This window comes from Physeter macrocephalus, chromosome 18 (assembly GCF_002837175.3).
Source record: "Physeter macrocephalus isolate SW-GA chromosome 18, ASM283717v5, whole genome shotgun sequence".
In the NCBI taxonomy this organism is placed as follows: domain Eukaryota; kingdom Metazoa; phylum Chordata; class Mammalia; order Artiodactyla; family Physeteridae; genus Physeter; species Physeter macrocephalus.
In genome coordinates this window covers 55,484,063-55,501,011 of record NC_041231.1, presented here as the reverse complement: position 1 = coordinate 55,501,011, position 16,949 = coordinate 55,484,063, and the positions used below count along the sequence as shown (strand labels likewise).

At 41.9% G+C, this 16,949-nt stretch overlaps 1 protein-coding gene across 1 annotated transcript in view; it reads right to left on the bottom strand.

The window, feature by feature from the left end:
* The window catches only part of SUSD5 (sushi domain containing 5), a 41,079-nt gene that overhangs the window by 18,414 nt on the left and 5,716 nt on the right, over positions 1–16,949 (bottom strand). Inside the window, exons 2-3 of the mRNA XM_028479649.1 lie at positions 12,526–12,703; positions 7,232–7,350 (exon numbers count right to left, since the gene is read on the bottom strand). Of these exons, the coding sequence (XP_028335450.1) occupies positions 7,232–7,350; positions 12,526–12,703 (297 nt within the window). The remainder of the gene's footprint in view (positions 1–7,231; positions 7,351–12,525; positions 12,704–16,949) is intronic.

The window sequence follows — 16,949 nt, the reverse complement described above, 5'->3', positions numbered from 1 at the left end:
AACCCGTGTCCCCTGCATTGGCAGGCGGATTCTTAACCACTGCGCCACCAGGGAAGCCCAGCAATTACTTCTTTCATGTATTGTGCCTTTGGTGTTGTATCAAGAAAGTCATCATAAACAAGGTCATCTAGGTTTTCACCTGTATTATCTTCTAGGATTTTTGTAGTTTTGCATTTTACATTTAGGTCTGTGATCTGTTTTTTTTTTTTTTTTTTTTTTAGCGGTACACGGGCCTCTCACTGTTGTGGCCTCTCCCGTTGCGGAGCAGAGGCTCCGGACGCACAGGCTCAGCGGCCATGGCTCACGGGCCCAGCCGCTCCGCGGCATGTGGGATCCTCCCGGACCGGGGCACGAACCCGTGTCCCCTGCATCGGCAGGCAGACTCTCAACCACTGTGCCACCAGGGAAGCCCCTGTGATCTGTTTTGAGTTCAATTTTGTGAGGGGTGTAAGGGCTGTGTCTAGATTCTTTTCTTTTGCATGTGGATGTTCAGTTGTCCCAGCACCTATATTAAAAATACTATTTTTGCTCCATTGTATTGCTTTTGCTCCCTTGTCAAAGATCAGTTAACTATATTTATGTGCGTCTATTTCTGGGCTCTCTACTGGATTTCATTGCTATTTGTCTGTTCTTTCACCAGTACCACACTGTATTGATTCCTGCGTCTTTATATAAGTCTTTTAAAATTTAATTTTAAAAATATTTTATTTCGTATTGGAGCATAGTTGATTAACAGTGTTGTGTTAGTTTCAGGTGTACAGCAAAGTGATTCAGTTATACATGTACATGTATCTATTCCTTTTCAGATTCTTTTCCCATTTAGGTTATTACAGATTATTGAGCAGAGTTCCCTGTGCTACACAGTAGGTCCTTGTTGGTTATCTATTTTAAATATGTGTATGTGTCGATCCCAAACTCCCAATCTATCTCTCCCTCTAGGTAAGTCTTGAAGTTGAGTCATGTCAGTCCTCCAACTTTGTTCTTCTTGAATTATGAGTTAGCTATTCTGGGTCTTTGTCTCTCCATATAAACTATAGAATTAGTTTGTTCATATCCACAAAATAACTTGCTGGAATTATGACTGAGATTGCATTGAATCTGTAGATCAAGTTGGGAATAACTGCAGTGGGATTATCTGGGCTGCTCTCTGCAGCCTCCTCAGACCTGCCCAGCAGCCACTCGAGCCCCCAGGGATGTTCCAAACCCAACTTATTTTCTGAAGCACTAGGACAAGGGCTCACCCAGAGCTAGTCTCCCCAGAACCACTGGGATCTCAGATTTGTAGCCTGTGCTCCAGCTGTTTTCTCTGCAGTGTCCTCTTCTCCTTTCCCTAACCATTATCCCCACAGAACAAAATCCTTCAAATTCCACCTCAGCTGCCACTGCCTCAGGAAGTCTCCCTAATTATCTTCCTCCTTTGTGCCATGGAAACTCACTCATCTCTTACTTGTCCTTATACACCGTCAACTCCTTGAGGGTGGAGAGGAGTCCTCTATCTCTGTCTGTCTATCTATCTATCTACCTACCTACCTACCTACCTACCTGTCTATCTCTCTAATCTATCTATCTCACACACAAGTCTGAGCCCTGCTTTGCATTACCCTGGACAAATAAATGAAAAATTGGCCAGTGCCAGGTCAATGGTAATGAGTGCAGACTCTTCCACACTCCCTTGGGAGACCCTGAACTGGATAAGTTCTATAAACTGCTCAGAGCATTGAAATTCATTGGTTCCAGTCTCCCATCGTTGCTGGAATTTCCCCAAAGCCAATCTTGAGGCAAAGTGCCTCCTCGAGCAGACCTGGGAGGTGGCTACTCTCAAAAATTCCTGCTCACCTGAGAGGTGAGCATTCAGCTCTCTTTTAATTTTTAGCCACACTGCAGCTTGGGGGATCTTAGTTCCCTGACCAGGGATCGAACCTGTGCCCCCTGCAGTGCAAGTGTGGAGTCTTAACCACTGGACCACAAGGGAAGTCCCTCAGCTCTCTTCCTGAAGACATAAAGGAAGGGAATCATTCCATTTCTATTTTTAAGGGAGATACAGGTAGGAGTAACACATGTAGGAGAGGTGAAATACAGTGCTAAGGAGGTGAGGTGGGCTGGCGGGGAGAGCAACCAGGCCAGCCCTGGCTTAGAGGGGGAGAAACAGAAGCACACCCTTAGTGAGCCTTGGGTGCTACAGGGAGAAGGTGAGAGGAGACCTGAAGCCTCCAGACCCCACGCTGTTGACTCCACAGCCAGACAAGCTGCCAAGAGAAGCAGAGCCAGAGAACCCAAGTGGAGGCAGCTCATTTCATCAGCATCCAGTTGGTTAAAAATAACTTCACTTATTAAAGTGAGGTCACCACAGGGCTGGAAATTCACTGTCAGTGAAACAAAAGTACTGAAAGGAAACAGAGAAACATCTACATTCATGATGAACTTTATTTCAAAAAAGAAACACAGGAGGAAGCTGCCTGAACATTCCACAGGCTGTTTTCCTTCTGGGCTCTTTATGAGGCACATGTCTGCCATTTTTGGAGTTAGCACCTTTCATTCTTCCTGTCTTGCCAAAGAGAAGCAGCAGCCCAGGGCTAGGTGCAATGAAGCATCATCAGGAAAAAGGCAGCCTTTAGAGGTGATACTGCACCCGGGTGTCTGCTGAACCAGACCTCACGTGCACTCCCCAGGAGCCTCTTCTTGGCTTCTTACCTTCCTTTGGCACACAGATTTCCCTTGGTGAAGTATAGTTGATTTACAGTGTTATGTTAGTTTCTGGTGTACAGCAAAGTGATTCTTGTATATATACACACACACACACAAAAACATATACAGTAGGACCTTGTTGTTTATCTACTTTATATGTAGTAGGTTTTTAAAAAATATTTATTTATTTATTTGGCTGTGTTGGGCCTTAGTTGCGGCATGCAGGATCTTTCATTGTGGCTCGTGGGCTTCTCTCTAGTCGTGGCGTGCAGGCTCCAGAGCACGCGGGCTCAGTAGGTGCAGCGTGCGGGCTTAGCTGCCCCACGGCATGTGGGGGTCTTAGTTTCCCGACCAGCGATTGAACCCACGTCTCCTGCATTGGAAGGCGGATTCTTAACCATTGGACCACCAGGGAAATCCCTATATGTAGTAGTTTTTATCTGCTATTTTATATATGGTAGTTTGTATATGCTAATAATCTCTAATTTACCCCTGCCCCACCCCCCTTCCCGTTTGGTAACCATAAGTTTGTTTCCTAAGTCTGTGAATCAGTTTTTATTTTGTAAATTAGTTCATTTATATCATATCTTAGATTCCACATATAAGTGATATCATATGGTATTTGTCTTTCTCTGTCTGACTTACTTCACTTACTGTGATAATCCCTAGTTGACTGTCTACAAGGCTCCCCTGAGGAAAAGTGAAGAGCCATTTGGGAGCCGTTTACATGCTCTTTCTAAAGAAGGAAAGGCAGAGGAACAGGGGCAGAGCTCTCTCTGAGGAATCATGGGGAATCCATCCTGCTTTTCTGGAAAGTCCGAGAGACAGCAGCCCTCTGACCCTAATCCCACCTCAGCATGCATTCCTGAGCCCCTTCATCACCCATCTGAAGCCTCCTCACAGGTCAGGCCCTGCTGGACCAAGACTCCAGTTTTCCCCACCCAAGCCTCTCCCTGTTGACCTGGAGGGGAGGGGAGAGGGGCAAGCTAGGCTCAGGCAAACTGCCCTGGATGCGGGGCTCTTGAGTACTTGGACTCAAAGACGCCCACACAGGGCTCACTTGCTCAAATGGCATCAGTCCTTACATAAGCTGATAGGCATCATGAATTTGCTTCATTTTTTTGTTTTTGTTTTGTCTTTGTTTTGTTTTGTGCTTTCCTGTTGTTGTTATTGTTGTTTGGGGAGGAGTATGTAGACAATTTGGGGTGAAATTTTCATTTTCATATAATTTCAAAGTTACAGAAAAATTTTAAAAATAAGGAACTCCCATACACCCTTTATCCAGATTTACTAATGTGTTTTCATTTTGCCCCATTTGCTTTATCATTTTCTCTCTCTAGATAGATATAGATATGTGTGTATATATATATAGGAAATATATATCATACATAGACACATATGTGTATGTATACATATACAAATATGTATATATGTGTATCTATATCTGTAATTTTTTTTTTTTTTTTAAATTTTGTCTGCTCTGGGTCTTTGCTTCATTGCAACACACAGGCTCTTCATTGCGGCACGCGGGCTTCGCTAGTTGCGGCGTGTGGGCTTAGTTGTCCCTCGGCATGTGGGATCTTAGTTCCCCAACCAGGGATCAAACCCATGTCCCCTGCATTAGAAGGTGGATTCTTAACCACTGGACCACCAGGGAAGTCCCTGTAACTCCTTTCTGAACCACTTGAGAATGAGTTGTAGATATGATGTCACTTTGTCCCTAAGAACTTTGGTATGTATTTCCAAGGACAAGGATATTGTCTTACATAACTGCAGTAGTTACCAAAATCAGGGAATTTAAGCATTGATACAATACTATTATCTAATTCAAATCCATATTCAGATTTCATCAATTATAGCTGTTTTCTCCTGGTCCAAAATACAATCTCGGATCACAAATTACATTTAGTTGTCAAGTCTTTTTAGGCTCTTTTAATCCAAAACAGTTGCCTTGCCTTTCTTTGCCTTTTTTTTTTTTTTCTGCACTACGAGGCTTACAGGATCTTAGTTCCCCAACCAGGGATCGAACCTGCGCCCCCTGCAGTGGAAGTGCGGAGTCCTAACCATTGGACAGCCAGGGAATTCCCTCTTTCTCTTTCTTATCCTTGACATTTTTCTTTTCTTTTTTAAATTTAATTTTATTTATTTTTGACTGCGTTGGGTCTTCATTGCTGCGTGCGGGCTTTCCCTAGTTGTGGTGAGTGAGGGCTCTTCTTCCTTGTGGTACGCAGGCTTCTCATTGAGGTGGCTTCTCTTGTTGTGGAGCATGGACTCTAGGCGCACGGGCTTCAGTAGTTGTGGCTCACGGGCTCTAGAGCGCAGGCTCAGTAGTTGTGGCGCACAGGCTTAGTTGCTCCACGGCATGTGGGATCTTCCCAGACCGGGGCTCGAATCTGTGTCCCCTGCACTGGCAAGCGGATTCTTAACCACTGCGCCACCAGGGAAGCCCTCCTTGACATTTTTAAAAGAGTATAGGCCAGTCATTTTGCACGGTGTTTCTCAACTTGAGTTTGGCTAAAGTTTCCTCATGATTAGATTCAGGTTGCACATTTTTGGCAGGAATACTACTGAACTGAAGTTGTGCTCCTCTGAGTGCAGTATATCAGGAGGCACGTCTTGTTGGTTTGGCAATAACTCAGTTTTGGAGTCACTGTCATGGTTTTAAACTTGGTGCCCTATAGGATGTGAACAGATGTTTCCAACCTCTGGCTTCATGCACTATAGTTGTGGGCAAAGGGGCACACACTTGCATACACACAACCTGTTTGAAGCCTGTGAGGTGGAAAGCCTAGGATCTCCTGTTGTATGATGAGGAACACATGGCTCAGTGCCTGCCCCTCACCCATCATCCCAGTCAACATCCAGCCAACGCCCAGAAGCAAGGCCCCTACCCAGCAGCTGACTGCGGACTCTTGAATGAGCCCAGCTGAGGCCAGAAGAATAACACAAATTTCTGCCCTCCCCCCAAAATAGTGAACTAAACAAACAGTTGTTTTAAGCCACTACATTTGGGGGTGGTATGTTACATAGCAAAAGCTAGCTGCTACCTCTCGTTCATGAGGGGCAAGAGATCAGACTCAGAAGCCCCACGTATCCATTTGAGATCACTAAAGAAAGAAGGTCATGCTGGTTTTCCTCTGGCTCTGTCCTGTCTCCCTCAGGGATCTGAACTTTTGCCTATGTTTGAGATTCAAAGGATCGTTTTCATTTACTTATGTGTTTTTTTAAAAAACAAACCATGGATGTTGTTCTCCCCAGGGCTTTCCATGGCCACATCTTTCAGTTGCTTGACTGTAATCAGCAAATGTAGAACCCTTCCTGGAGATGCCATGGCAGCAAAGAAGCCTACCGCTAATAAACATCTAACAAGCACCAGCCAGGCCTGTAGGGTTCACTGTGGCTCTTTGATTTACCAACTCCTCTGACCCCTTCCCTGGAGATTGGGATTTGGTGCCTCTGGGATGCAGCCTGAGGGTTTGCATTTCTAATAAGTTCATCTGGTATTTCTCATCATCAGAGAGCTTTGGGAAACTCTGCGTTAGAGAACTAATTCTCAAACTGGGCTACATGTTATAGTCACTGAGCAGCTTTAAAAAACCCCAATGTCCAGAACATTTATATCCGAATCTCTAGGGCTGGCACCCAGGTATCAGTAGATCTTAAAACTTCCCAGATGAGACCAGTGTGCAGCCTGGCAGTACCTGTGCTGATTTCTATGACTGATGAGTAAGCAGCTCGCTTTCTCCCCATTTTCACGGACATTCCCTTTCAGCAGTATGTATTTCTGATAATGGAGGTGTACTTTTTCCAGTGTACATGAAACGCTGCCCTGGAGACTCCTTTATGGTTTTCTCCTCACCACTCAGCTGATTTCCCAGAAGGAAGTTGAATTTTTCTTTCTAGGAGCAGTTTCCTAAATCCTATAAATTTCCTTTCGGGAAAAAAGGATTTTTTTTCTTTTTAGAAAAATTTCCACCATGAAGACAGACCAAAGGGTAAGTGGTATCAGCAGCTGCAGCACATGCTGTCAGGGGTCTGTCCATATTTCCTAGATCCCTTTACCATTCCCATGCACAGGGGCTCTGGGTGGGCATCTGTGCATCTTTGTTGGAGGGTGACTCAGCTATCGTAACTCTTTGAGCACACTGAAAACCAGAAGAGTCTGGGAATTTATATCTCCCTGAAGCAGCCCTTAAACAATGACTGACAAGTTCAGTGGTATCGATACCCCTGTTCTCTCACCCCTGATCAGGAAACACGTGGTGACCTGTGGTCACTGTCTCCAGAGAGTCCCTGCAGGATTGAGCCAAAGTTACCCCCCCACCTCACAGCCACTGTGGACTTTGCTTAGTGCTGCACCATTGCCTTCCCCCTTCCTTTCCCTGTCCACTTCCCCACTGCCGTGTTGGCTTTTCTTTGGAAGTCTTCCCGATTCATGATGTTCAGTGAATCCTCATCTTAAGGTCAGTTTCTAGAGAACACAACCTAAGAGGTCAACCCCCAGGAGCACACCCTCCAAAACCTTTACAAAGGCTCTGGCACTGACCTTCATCCTTAATACACAGGGCATTGTATGTGCCACCAGGAACTGGGTTGCTTTCAATTCTCACATCGACAGCTCTCATGATTTGCTGTTCACCACTCCCCTTGCTACACATGGTTGTCCTAAAACAGACAAAGAAGACACTGGGTTAGGAGAACTAACCAAAACTGGGAAAGAATTCTTTTCTTCTGTCAGCTCTGAATCAGCAGAGATTTTCGTGATTCAGGAGTTTTGGCTGAAAGTATCAACATGATAAAGTATCAGAACTCTCCCCAGAAGTCTAAAAGCAGGAAGTTCTAGGTCGTGCTTGAGTTGAGGTCACATATATCAATTCAAGATTCAGGGGTAATACATTGTTGATCTCTTCTAGTATATGCTTGGTTTTTATTTCATAAAATTCTCTTTATTAGTTCTCTTCTTTTGGGGGGGTTTGTTTTGCTGTTATTTTCAGATTTCTTAAGATGGATCATTGGTTCATGAACTTTCAGCCTCTTTCCTTTTCTAACACAAGCATTTAACGCTTTACATTTTCCTCCAGGTATAGCACTAGTGGCATCCCATGAGTTTGAGTATGTTATATTTTAACATCATTCATTTCTACATATATGTGAATTTCCATTATAATTTATTTTTGCCCCATGATCTATTTAAGGATATCTTTTGTAAACAGCAAATAGTAGAACTTTAAAAAATCCACCTGATGGTCCTTGTTTTCTAATTAGAGCATCACATCTGCTTAATTTGATAACAGATCTCTTTGAATTTAAATCTGCCATATTTCTATTAGTTCTGCCCATTCTTCTTCCTTTTTTCCTCTCTTTTCTTTCCCGTATTTTGATTGTTTGAATTCCTTTTTGGCAATCTCTTTTTCTTCTGTATTGGTTTGGAAGTTATATGTTCTTTTACTATTCTTTTAGTGTTTACCACAGAGGTTATAACACACTTCCTTGACTTATTAAAATTTAATGTTACTTTTACTCTCTTTCCCAGCAACACAATTTAAAATACTATGTATTAACATACTTAAAACACTTCCTGACTGATATACCACTTTTTAGTGTTTAGTATTACTGTTACTGCTTTATATAATTATAGATCTTCCTCGACTTACAGTGGGGTTATATCTCCAAAAGCTCATTGTAAGTTGAAAATATGGTAAGTCAAAAATGCATATAACACACAAAACCTACTGAACATCAGAGCTTAGCCTAGCCTACCTTAAATGTGCTCAAAACATTTACTTTAGCCTACAGTTGGGTAAAATCATCTAACACAAAGTCTATTTTACAATAAATCATTGAATATCTCATGTAATTTATTGAATGCTGTACTGAAAGTGAAAAAGCAGAATGATTGTCTTGGTACAGAATGGTTATAAGTGTATCAGTTGTTTACTCTCATGATCACATGGCTGACTGGGGGCTTCAGCTTACTTCCACTGCCCAGCATCATGAGAGAGTATCAGACAGTATATCACTAGCCTGGGAAGAGATCAAAATTCACAATTTGAAGAACAGTTTCTGTTGAATACATAGTGTTTTTGCACCATCATAAAGTTAAAAAAAATTGTAAGTTGAACCACCGTAAGTCAGGGACCATCTGTACATAATTCCAATTCACCCCCATATTTACTTTTTCCACTCATCCCTTTTTGCATCTCCAGCCATCCACCTGCAATTATTTTCCTCCTGCCTGAAGAACACCCTTCAGTGTTTTTTTTTTTTTTTTTTTTTAGTGCAGATCATGTATGATGAATTCTCTCACCTTTTGTCTGTCTGAAAATTCTTTATTTTACCTTTATTCTTGGAAGATATTTTCGCTGGGTATAGAATTCTAGGTTGGCAGTAATTTCCTTTCAGCACTTTGAAGGCCTCATTCAGTGGTCTTGGGGCTTTCACTGTCAGTTTATTGTTGCTTCTTTGAAGGTACTCTTTCTTATTATTACTTTTAATAGTTTTTCTTCATATTTGATTTTTACCAGTTTTACCATGTTGTTCCAAGTCGTGAAATTATTTTATGTATCCTACTTGGGCTTTGTAGGGCTTCTTGAATCTGTGTGTGGATGTTTTTCCATAGTTGTAGCTAAGTCTCATATTGCTTTGGCTTCGTCTTCTTTCTCTTCTCCTTTTGGAATTCCAGTTACATGCATCTTCTTTGCCTTGTACTCTTTCTTGTATATTTTCATCCTTTTTTCTTGTGTTCTTTATTCTGGACATCTTCCTCTGAAATACCTTCCAGTTCATTAATTTTCTCTTTGACTCATAAAATCAGCTGTTAGATCCATCCATTAAGTTCTTAATTTCAGCTACTGTATTTTTCATTTCTAGAGTTTTCATTTGGTTATTTTTATACTTTTGAGTCTTCTGCCAAAAGTCTCCTTTTTGTCTTTTGTATCTTTGAACATTTTAAAGAGTTCTTTTAAAGTTTGCATCTACCAGTATAGATGCAAATTTTAACATCTAGAGTTTCTATTGGCTATTTTTATCTTGCTGCCTTGTTTCCTCACGTGACTGGTTATTTTATTTTGCTTGACAAATCCTATATTTGCTAAAATAGTTTGTGGAAATAAATTGTCTAGGATAATGTTATTTTCCTCCAGAGAAAATTTTTAAAATCAGTTCTGCTACCTATCTGGAACACTGGAACTCTAGTATCATCTCAATCCAAACTCATGGCTTCAGAGGATTCGAAGCTATGCTGCAGCTCCTTTGAGGGCCTGTGTACTTGTTCCAGTTACTATGACTCCTAGGGTACAGCCCTTCAATGTTCCAACCCTAAGCAAAAGGATTCCCTTGGCCCCCACATACATAAAACCTGAATTCAAATCTCTGTTCTCGGGCTTCCCTGGTGGCGCAGTGGTTGAGAGTCCGCCTGCCAATGCAGGGGACACGGGTTTGTGCCCTGGTCCGGGAAGATCCCACATGCCGCGGAGTGGCTGGGCCCGTGAGCCATGGCCGCTGAGCCTGCGCGTCCGGAGCCTGTGCTCCGCAACGGGAGAGGCCACAACAGTGGGAGGCCCGCGTACCGCAAAAAACAAAAACAAAAACAAAAACAAAAACAAATCTCTGTTCTCCTAGTCCTATGAGGCTATCTAAGTCGCTTCTCAGCTTTTCAGACACGCTTTATGAAATCTGTAAAAGCTCCCAGGAGACAAATAGCCCCAAATTCTAGATTCACCATTCTAGATCTCCATCTTCTAGATATATGTATATACTGAATATAAATTTATGGAGATACAGATCAGATCTATATGGCTACTATGCCATCAATTGCAAGATGCACCATGCATTTAATAATTAGTTTTTGGTGGGGAGGGGAGATGGCTGTGCAGGAAAGATGCACAGTGAAATGTACATACTAATGGTCAGATACTTCTTGGTTCTGGAAACATTAACATGGAGAACTATTTTAATATGTCATGTAGTAAATATATCAAGTAAGTGTGTTTACTTTAAAGAAATAGCATCTAAGGGAATTCCCTGGTGGTTCAGTGGTTAGGACTCCATGCTCTTACTACCAAGGGCTGGGGTTCCATCCCTGGTCAGGGAACTGAGATTGCATAAGCTGTGCAACGTGGCCAACCACCACAACAAAATAGCATCTAAGCAAGTTAGAGATCCACTAACATGTCTTAACACCTTACAGGAAACTCAGAGAGGATAAACCTTTCCAATGACTCAGTTTCAATTTGTTATGCCTGGGAGACCTAAGCCTGGCTCCAAGCTGGCTCTTTAGAATCTTTAGAATACCCTGGTTTTCTGATATAATGATAGTGACAGAGTTATGAAAAATATCCACACTTGACTATGTTATGGAAACATGCATACATGGGACATATTTTGTCTATTTAGGAACTTGGATGTGTGAAATATAAAGCAGAGAGAGCCACAATTCCAGATTCACTGAAAAGCTTTGGAAGTAACCTCATTTGTTCTCTTTATTCAATTGCTGCTTTACATGTGGCACCTTTGGAGATGTGAATCAACATGGTTGCTGTGTTTTCTATGGCCATCTCCCAGCCAGACACCTTCAGGGTCATTATCAAGGAAAATAGTTTTTGGAGCCCATTTTTTCTTTCACATTCCTGTGGCATGAAGGAAAACGTGGAATGGCTCTTGCCTTCTCTGTTTATGACTAATGGAGTAGTTAACAGCACTAATGGGATGTTTTCTCCTAGCTGGCCACAGAATTACTTCTCCACAAGGATTCCATGGGTCAGGAATTCAGATAGGGCACAATGGGAAAGGCTTGTCTCTGCTCTATAATGTCTAAGGCTGAGCTGGAAAGACTCACAGGCTGGCTAACTCAATAGCTGGGGGCTAGAATCACCTGGAGGCATCTGCACTCACATTTCTGGTAGTTAATGCTGGCTATTGGCTGGGACATCATTTGGGGCTATTGGTGAGAGTACATACATAAGGCATTTCCATGTGGCCTGGGCTTCCTAGGACTTCTTAGGTAGCATCTCAAAAGTAAGTGTCCCCAGAAATCTGACCATGGGTTTTTCCGACCTACCCTTAGAAGTCACACAGTATCACTCCTGCTGTATTCTACTGGTCTAGGCAGTACTGTGCTGTCCCTGATTCACAGGGAGAGGACATAAACCCACTTCTCAATGGGAGCAATGTGAAAGAATTTGTGGCCATATTTTATTTTATTTTTTAAAATTTATTTAAATTTATCATTTTTAAAAATTGATCTGATGACTCTCAACTTTTATTTATTTGGCCGCACCACAGGGCATGCGGGATCTTAGTTCCCTGACCAGGGATTGAACCCGTGCCCCCTGCAATGGAAGCGCAGAGTCTTAACCACTGGACAGCCAGGGAAGTCCCTCGTGGTTATATTTTAAAACCTCCATACCATCTTCCTCTTCCCATGGATGCAGATGAATATCCACAGAGAAAAAGAGATAAAGAATATATATCAAATAGTTAAGAGTCATTACCTCTGAGGTGGGGAAGAAGAGAGAAATTCACATTGCACTTTATATATATCTGTATTATTTGAAATTTTTACAAGCATTTTTTTCTTTTGTAACTTAAAAGGAAATTCAGAATAACAAAGTAAAGAGGAAAAAACTGTGACAGAACTCCAGAAAAATGTTTTTATTAACATTTTTGTTTTTATATTTTGTTTAACATTTTGTTTTTATATTTAACTCAAAACAAGAATATACTGGAAGCCACAGCCCATTGCACTCTGTCTATCCTGGCACCTCTATTGAGCCCTGTATCAGCCCTGATGGCAAGGTGGGGTGAGTTGGCAGGAGAGCGCCCCCAGCTGGCCTGACTTACCCCAGGCTGCCGTCCGCCAGCCAGCCCGTGGTGCACACGGAGAAAGCACAGTCCTGCACCACCCTCCGCAGCTCGTCTGCAGACACCAGGTGAGCGCCTCTGCTCTTGCAGGAAAGCCGAGCGGCCTCTAGTTCCAGGCCCTGAGAGCCATTCTGAGACTCCAGCACAAAGAGCTTCCCTGTGTGAGGACAAGCACGGACACAGGCTGACTCTAGGATCCATGGGAATTTAGTCTCAGCAAACTCATCCTCTGGCAGATGCCCATCAGAACTGTAGTTTCCCACTTGCCTAAAGATCCAAGTGTAGCAGCTACCCCATTGTATTCATCCCTGGACTGTGATGACAGTTACACTTGTGTTTTAATCTATTTTTACCTCTTAACTTAAAAAAGAAAATTAACCACCTGTTCTGGCATGTTTATCTGGATAAGTCCTTCAAATCTTCCTTTTAAAAAGACGTTTAGCAGCGTTATTTACAATTGCCAAGACATGGAAACATCCTCAGTGTCCATCAACAGATGAATGGATAAAGAAGATACGGTATACATATATATATATACAACGGAATACTACTCAGCCATTAAAAAAGCACAGAATTTTGCCATTTGCAGCAACATGGATAGACTTGGGAGGGCACTGTGCTAGGTGAAATAAGCCAGACAGAGAATTGATATCACTTATACATGGAATCTAAAAAGTACAACAAACTAGTGAATATAACAACAAAGAAGCTGACTTGCAGATATAAAGAACACACTAGTGGTTACTAGTGGGGGGAGAGAGGGGGAGGGGCAATATGGGGGTTGGGGAGTGGGAGGTACAAACTACTGAGTGTAAGATAGGCTCAAGGATATATTGTATAACACAGGGAATATAGCCAATATTTTGTAATAACTGTAAATTGAAGGTAACCTTTAAAATTGTATAAAAATAAAAAATTAAATAAAAATAAGTAAATAAAAATGATGTTTTACAAACACCAAGTGCCAAGGCTCAGCATCCTAGGTTCCCTTAGGTTGGGTCACTTGGTGTCCAAGACCCTGATTCAGCCTCAGCTCTGCCTTCCTCTGCTGCCCCAGCCCTGGGGTGACCACAGACAGCAGGTTGCTTCCCTTCTCTCTATCCCATTGTCTCAGGACATTTTCAGGTCCTTCCTACAATGAGTGCGCTGCATTTCTCCCCACTGGACAAGACAGCAGCAGCCACGTCTGGTGCACCCTGGCTGCCTGCACCACATCAATCTATGGGCAGGTAGTAGGCCTCGAAAAATGTGCGACAGATGGGTGGAATAGGATGTGAACTCAGGCAGAGATGGAAGCTGAGTCTGAAAGCAAAGGACAGCTTTAGGCAAGAAAACCATGGTGCAGGAGGGAGCGCTGGGGTCCCCAGGAGCCTCTCGGAAGGACGAAGCAGTGCCTTGGGTGACCCTGTCAAGCTTAAGATAAAGGCAGGGGAGAAGAAACCCACTTAAAATGACATACTTCACTTCCATCTGTCAGCAAAATTATCATAATACGTTGATTTTATTAGAATAAGAGACTTAACTGTCATCTACTGCAAAATGATTACAACAAATACAGTAATCTCTCCAGCTTTGGAACCAAAAGCTATAATAAAAAATGCAAAAACTTTTCACAATAAACATCTGTACATGACTGGAGCTCCCTCAGATATGGTGTCAATGTGCAGTGCACCACCTGAACAACTATACTTGATGGTCCTACCTGGAGAAGTAAGCATGCATCCCAAGACACTTCTGTATTAATAGCATTTGCCTATTTGGGAAAAAAACGCTATGAAATTAAACAGAGATTTTGATGGCCAAACCCCTGTGCAAGAGAGATAAAAGTGAAAGCCCAGAGCTCACATGATGTAGGGAATCTGATAGCCCTTTCCTCCCCACTCTACCACTGTCACATGCACACGTGAATCTGAGAGTCTGAAGGGTTTAAATCTCAAGATAAGAGTGAACAAGGATAAAAAAATATCCCCTTCCCTCATTCTCAAGAACTGTTGGATGAGCTGTCTTGGTGCTAGGAGGCCAAGTGCTAATCCTGATTTGGAATTGTAGTCCTAACAAAAATTTAGGTCTAAGACACTTCAAGCCATGGATTTAGCTTAAAGTGGCCTGAGACTGACATTTATCCAGACACCTGATAGGAAAAATTGTAACTAACTCCTCTCTGGAGAAAAAAACACCCTTCATTTTATGCTTCAGGAAATCCCATACAAATACTTATACAAAGGCCATGGCCACCGAAGTAAAAAACAGTGAAGTGTACAAGGAAACAAGGCACCATGAGTGAGAAGCAACAGATACCACATGTAGCAGAAACTGACCTAAAAATAAGTCCAATACTGGTATTAACAGGCACAGATTATAGAACAGTCATGATTACTATATTTAAAGAAATAAAAAACAAGTTTGAAAATATCTGCAAAGAATAGGAAATGATAAAAAGTGCTCAGCTGATCTGAAAAAAGCACAAAATAGGACTTCTAGAAATTAAAAATACAATGATAAATTTAAAATGCAATAAATGTTTTTGGCTGAATATCAGACACATTTTCTTTCTCAAGAACTTAACCTTGAAAAAGAAAGCAGAAGGGGACTTCCCTGGTGGTGCAGTGGTTAAGGCTCCATGTTCTCTATGCAGGGGGCCCAGGTTCGATCCCTGGTCAGGGAACTAGATCCCGCATGCATGCTGCAGCTAAGAGTTCACATGCCACAACTAAGGAGCCCGCGTGCTGCAACTCAGGAGCTGGCAAGCTGCAACTTGTGAGCTCTAACTAAGGAGCCCGCGTGCCGCAACTAAGGAGCCCACCTGCGCACCTAAGGAGCCCACTTGCCTCAACTAAGACCCAGTGCAACCAAATAAATAAATATTAAAAAAAAGAAATCAGAAGACATCATCCAAAATGTAGTAAAGAAACAAGAAAAGATGGAAAATATTAAGGTAATAAAGAGACATGAAGGAAAGAATAAGGATTTTTAAAAAATTAATTAATTTTTGGCCACGTTGGGTCTTTGTTGCTGCATGTGGGCTTTCTCTAGTTGTGGCGAGCGGGGGCTACTCTTTGCTGCAGTGCATGGGCTTCTCATTGCAGTAGCTTTTCTTGTTGTGGAGCACGGGCTCTAGGCGCATGAGTTTCAGTAGTTGTGGCACGTGGGCTCTGCAGTTGAGGCTCGTGGGCTGTAGAGCACAGGCTCAGTAGTGTGGCGCATGGGCTTAGTTGCTCTGCAGCATGTGGGATCTTCCCAGACCAGGGCTCGAACCTGTGTCCCCTGCATTGGCAGGTGGATTCTTAACCACTGCGCCACCAGGGAAGTCCCAAGAATAAGGATTAACATATACTTTAATCAGAATTCCCAGAGAGGAGAGAAAAAAATGAGGTGGAAGTGATATCTGAAGACAAAATGCCTGTGAATTTTTTAGAACTGATAAATATTCCAATACATAGATTGAATAAGTCCAACAACAAATCCCAATATGGAAAATATCTATAAGTATATATATACCAGTGATGCTGCAAAATGGTAAAGACAAAGAAAATATTGTCAAAGCAGATAGAGAGAAGGGACAGAATACTTTCAAAGTAGCAGCAGTTTGCTGTCTTCTAAAACAATAGCAATGGAAGCAAGAATACAATTACTAGCAAAAAATAGCTGCAAATTTAGAATTCTATACTCGCTGAAAATATATTTCAAAGAACAAAGATGAAACAAATGTATTTTTTCAGATAAGCCAAAATCAAGGTGGTTTGCCACCAGCAGATCATCCTTGTAGGAAATAGTAAAAGAAGTGTTTCAGGCAGAAAGAAAATTATTTGAGAGGCAAGATGGAATGGAAAGGGGGGAAAGATCAATACACGGTTAAATAAAAGTGAACATTGATTGTATAAAATGGCACTCAACAGCAGCAGAATACACATTCTTCTCAAGTGCACATGGAACATTCTTCAGGGTAGAGCATATGCTAGGCAATAAAATAAGCCATAATAAATTTAAAAGGATTATAATTGTACAAAGTATTTTCTCTAATTACTATGGGGTAGAATTAGAAAATAACATAAATAAATTGGGAAATTCATAAATAAATAGAAATGAAACAAAATACTTCTAAATAACTGATGAGACAAGGAGAAATCACAAAATTAGAAAATATTTTGAGATGAATGAAGGCAAAACATGCTAAACCTTATGGGATGCAGTTAATGCACTGCATAGAGGGGAATTTATAACTATAAATGCCCACATTAAAATAAGAAAAATTATCTCAAATAAAAATCCTATCACACCAGTCAGAATGGCCACCGTCAAAAAATCTACAAACAATAAATGCTGGAGAGGGTGTGGAGAAAAGGGAATCCTCATACACTGTTGGTGGGAATGTAAATTGATACAGCCACTATGGAGAACAGTAT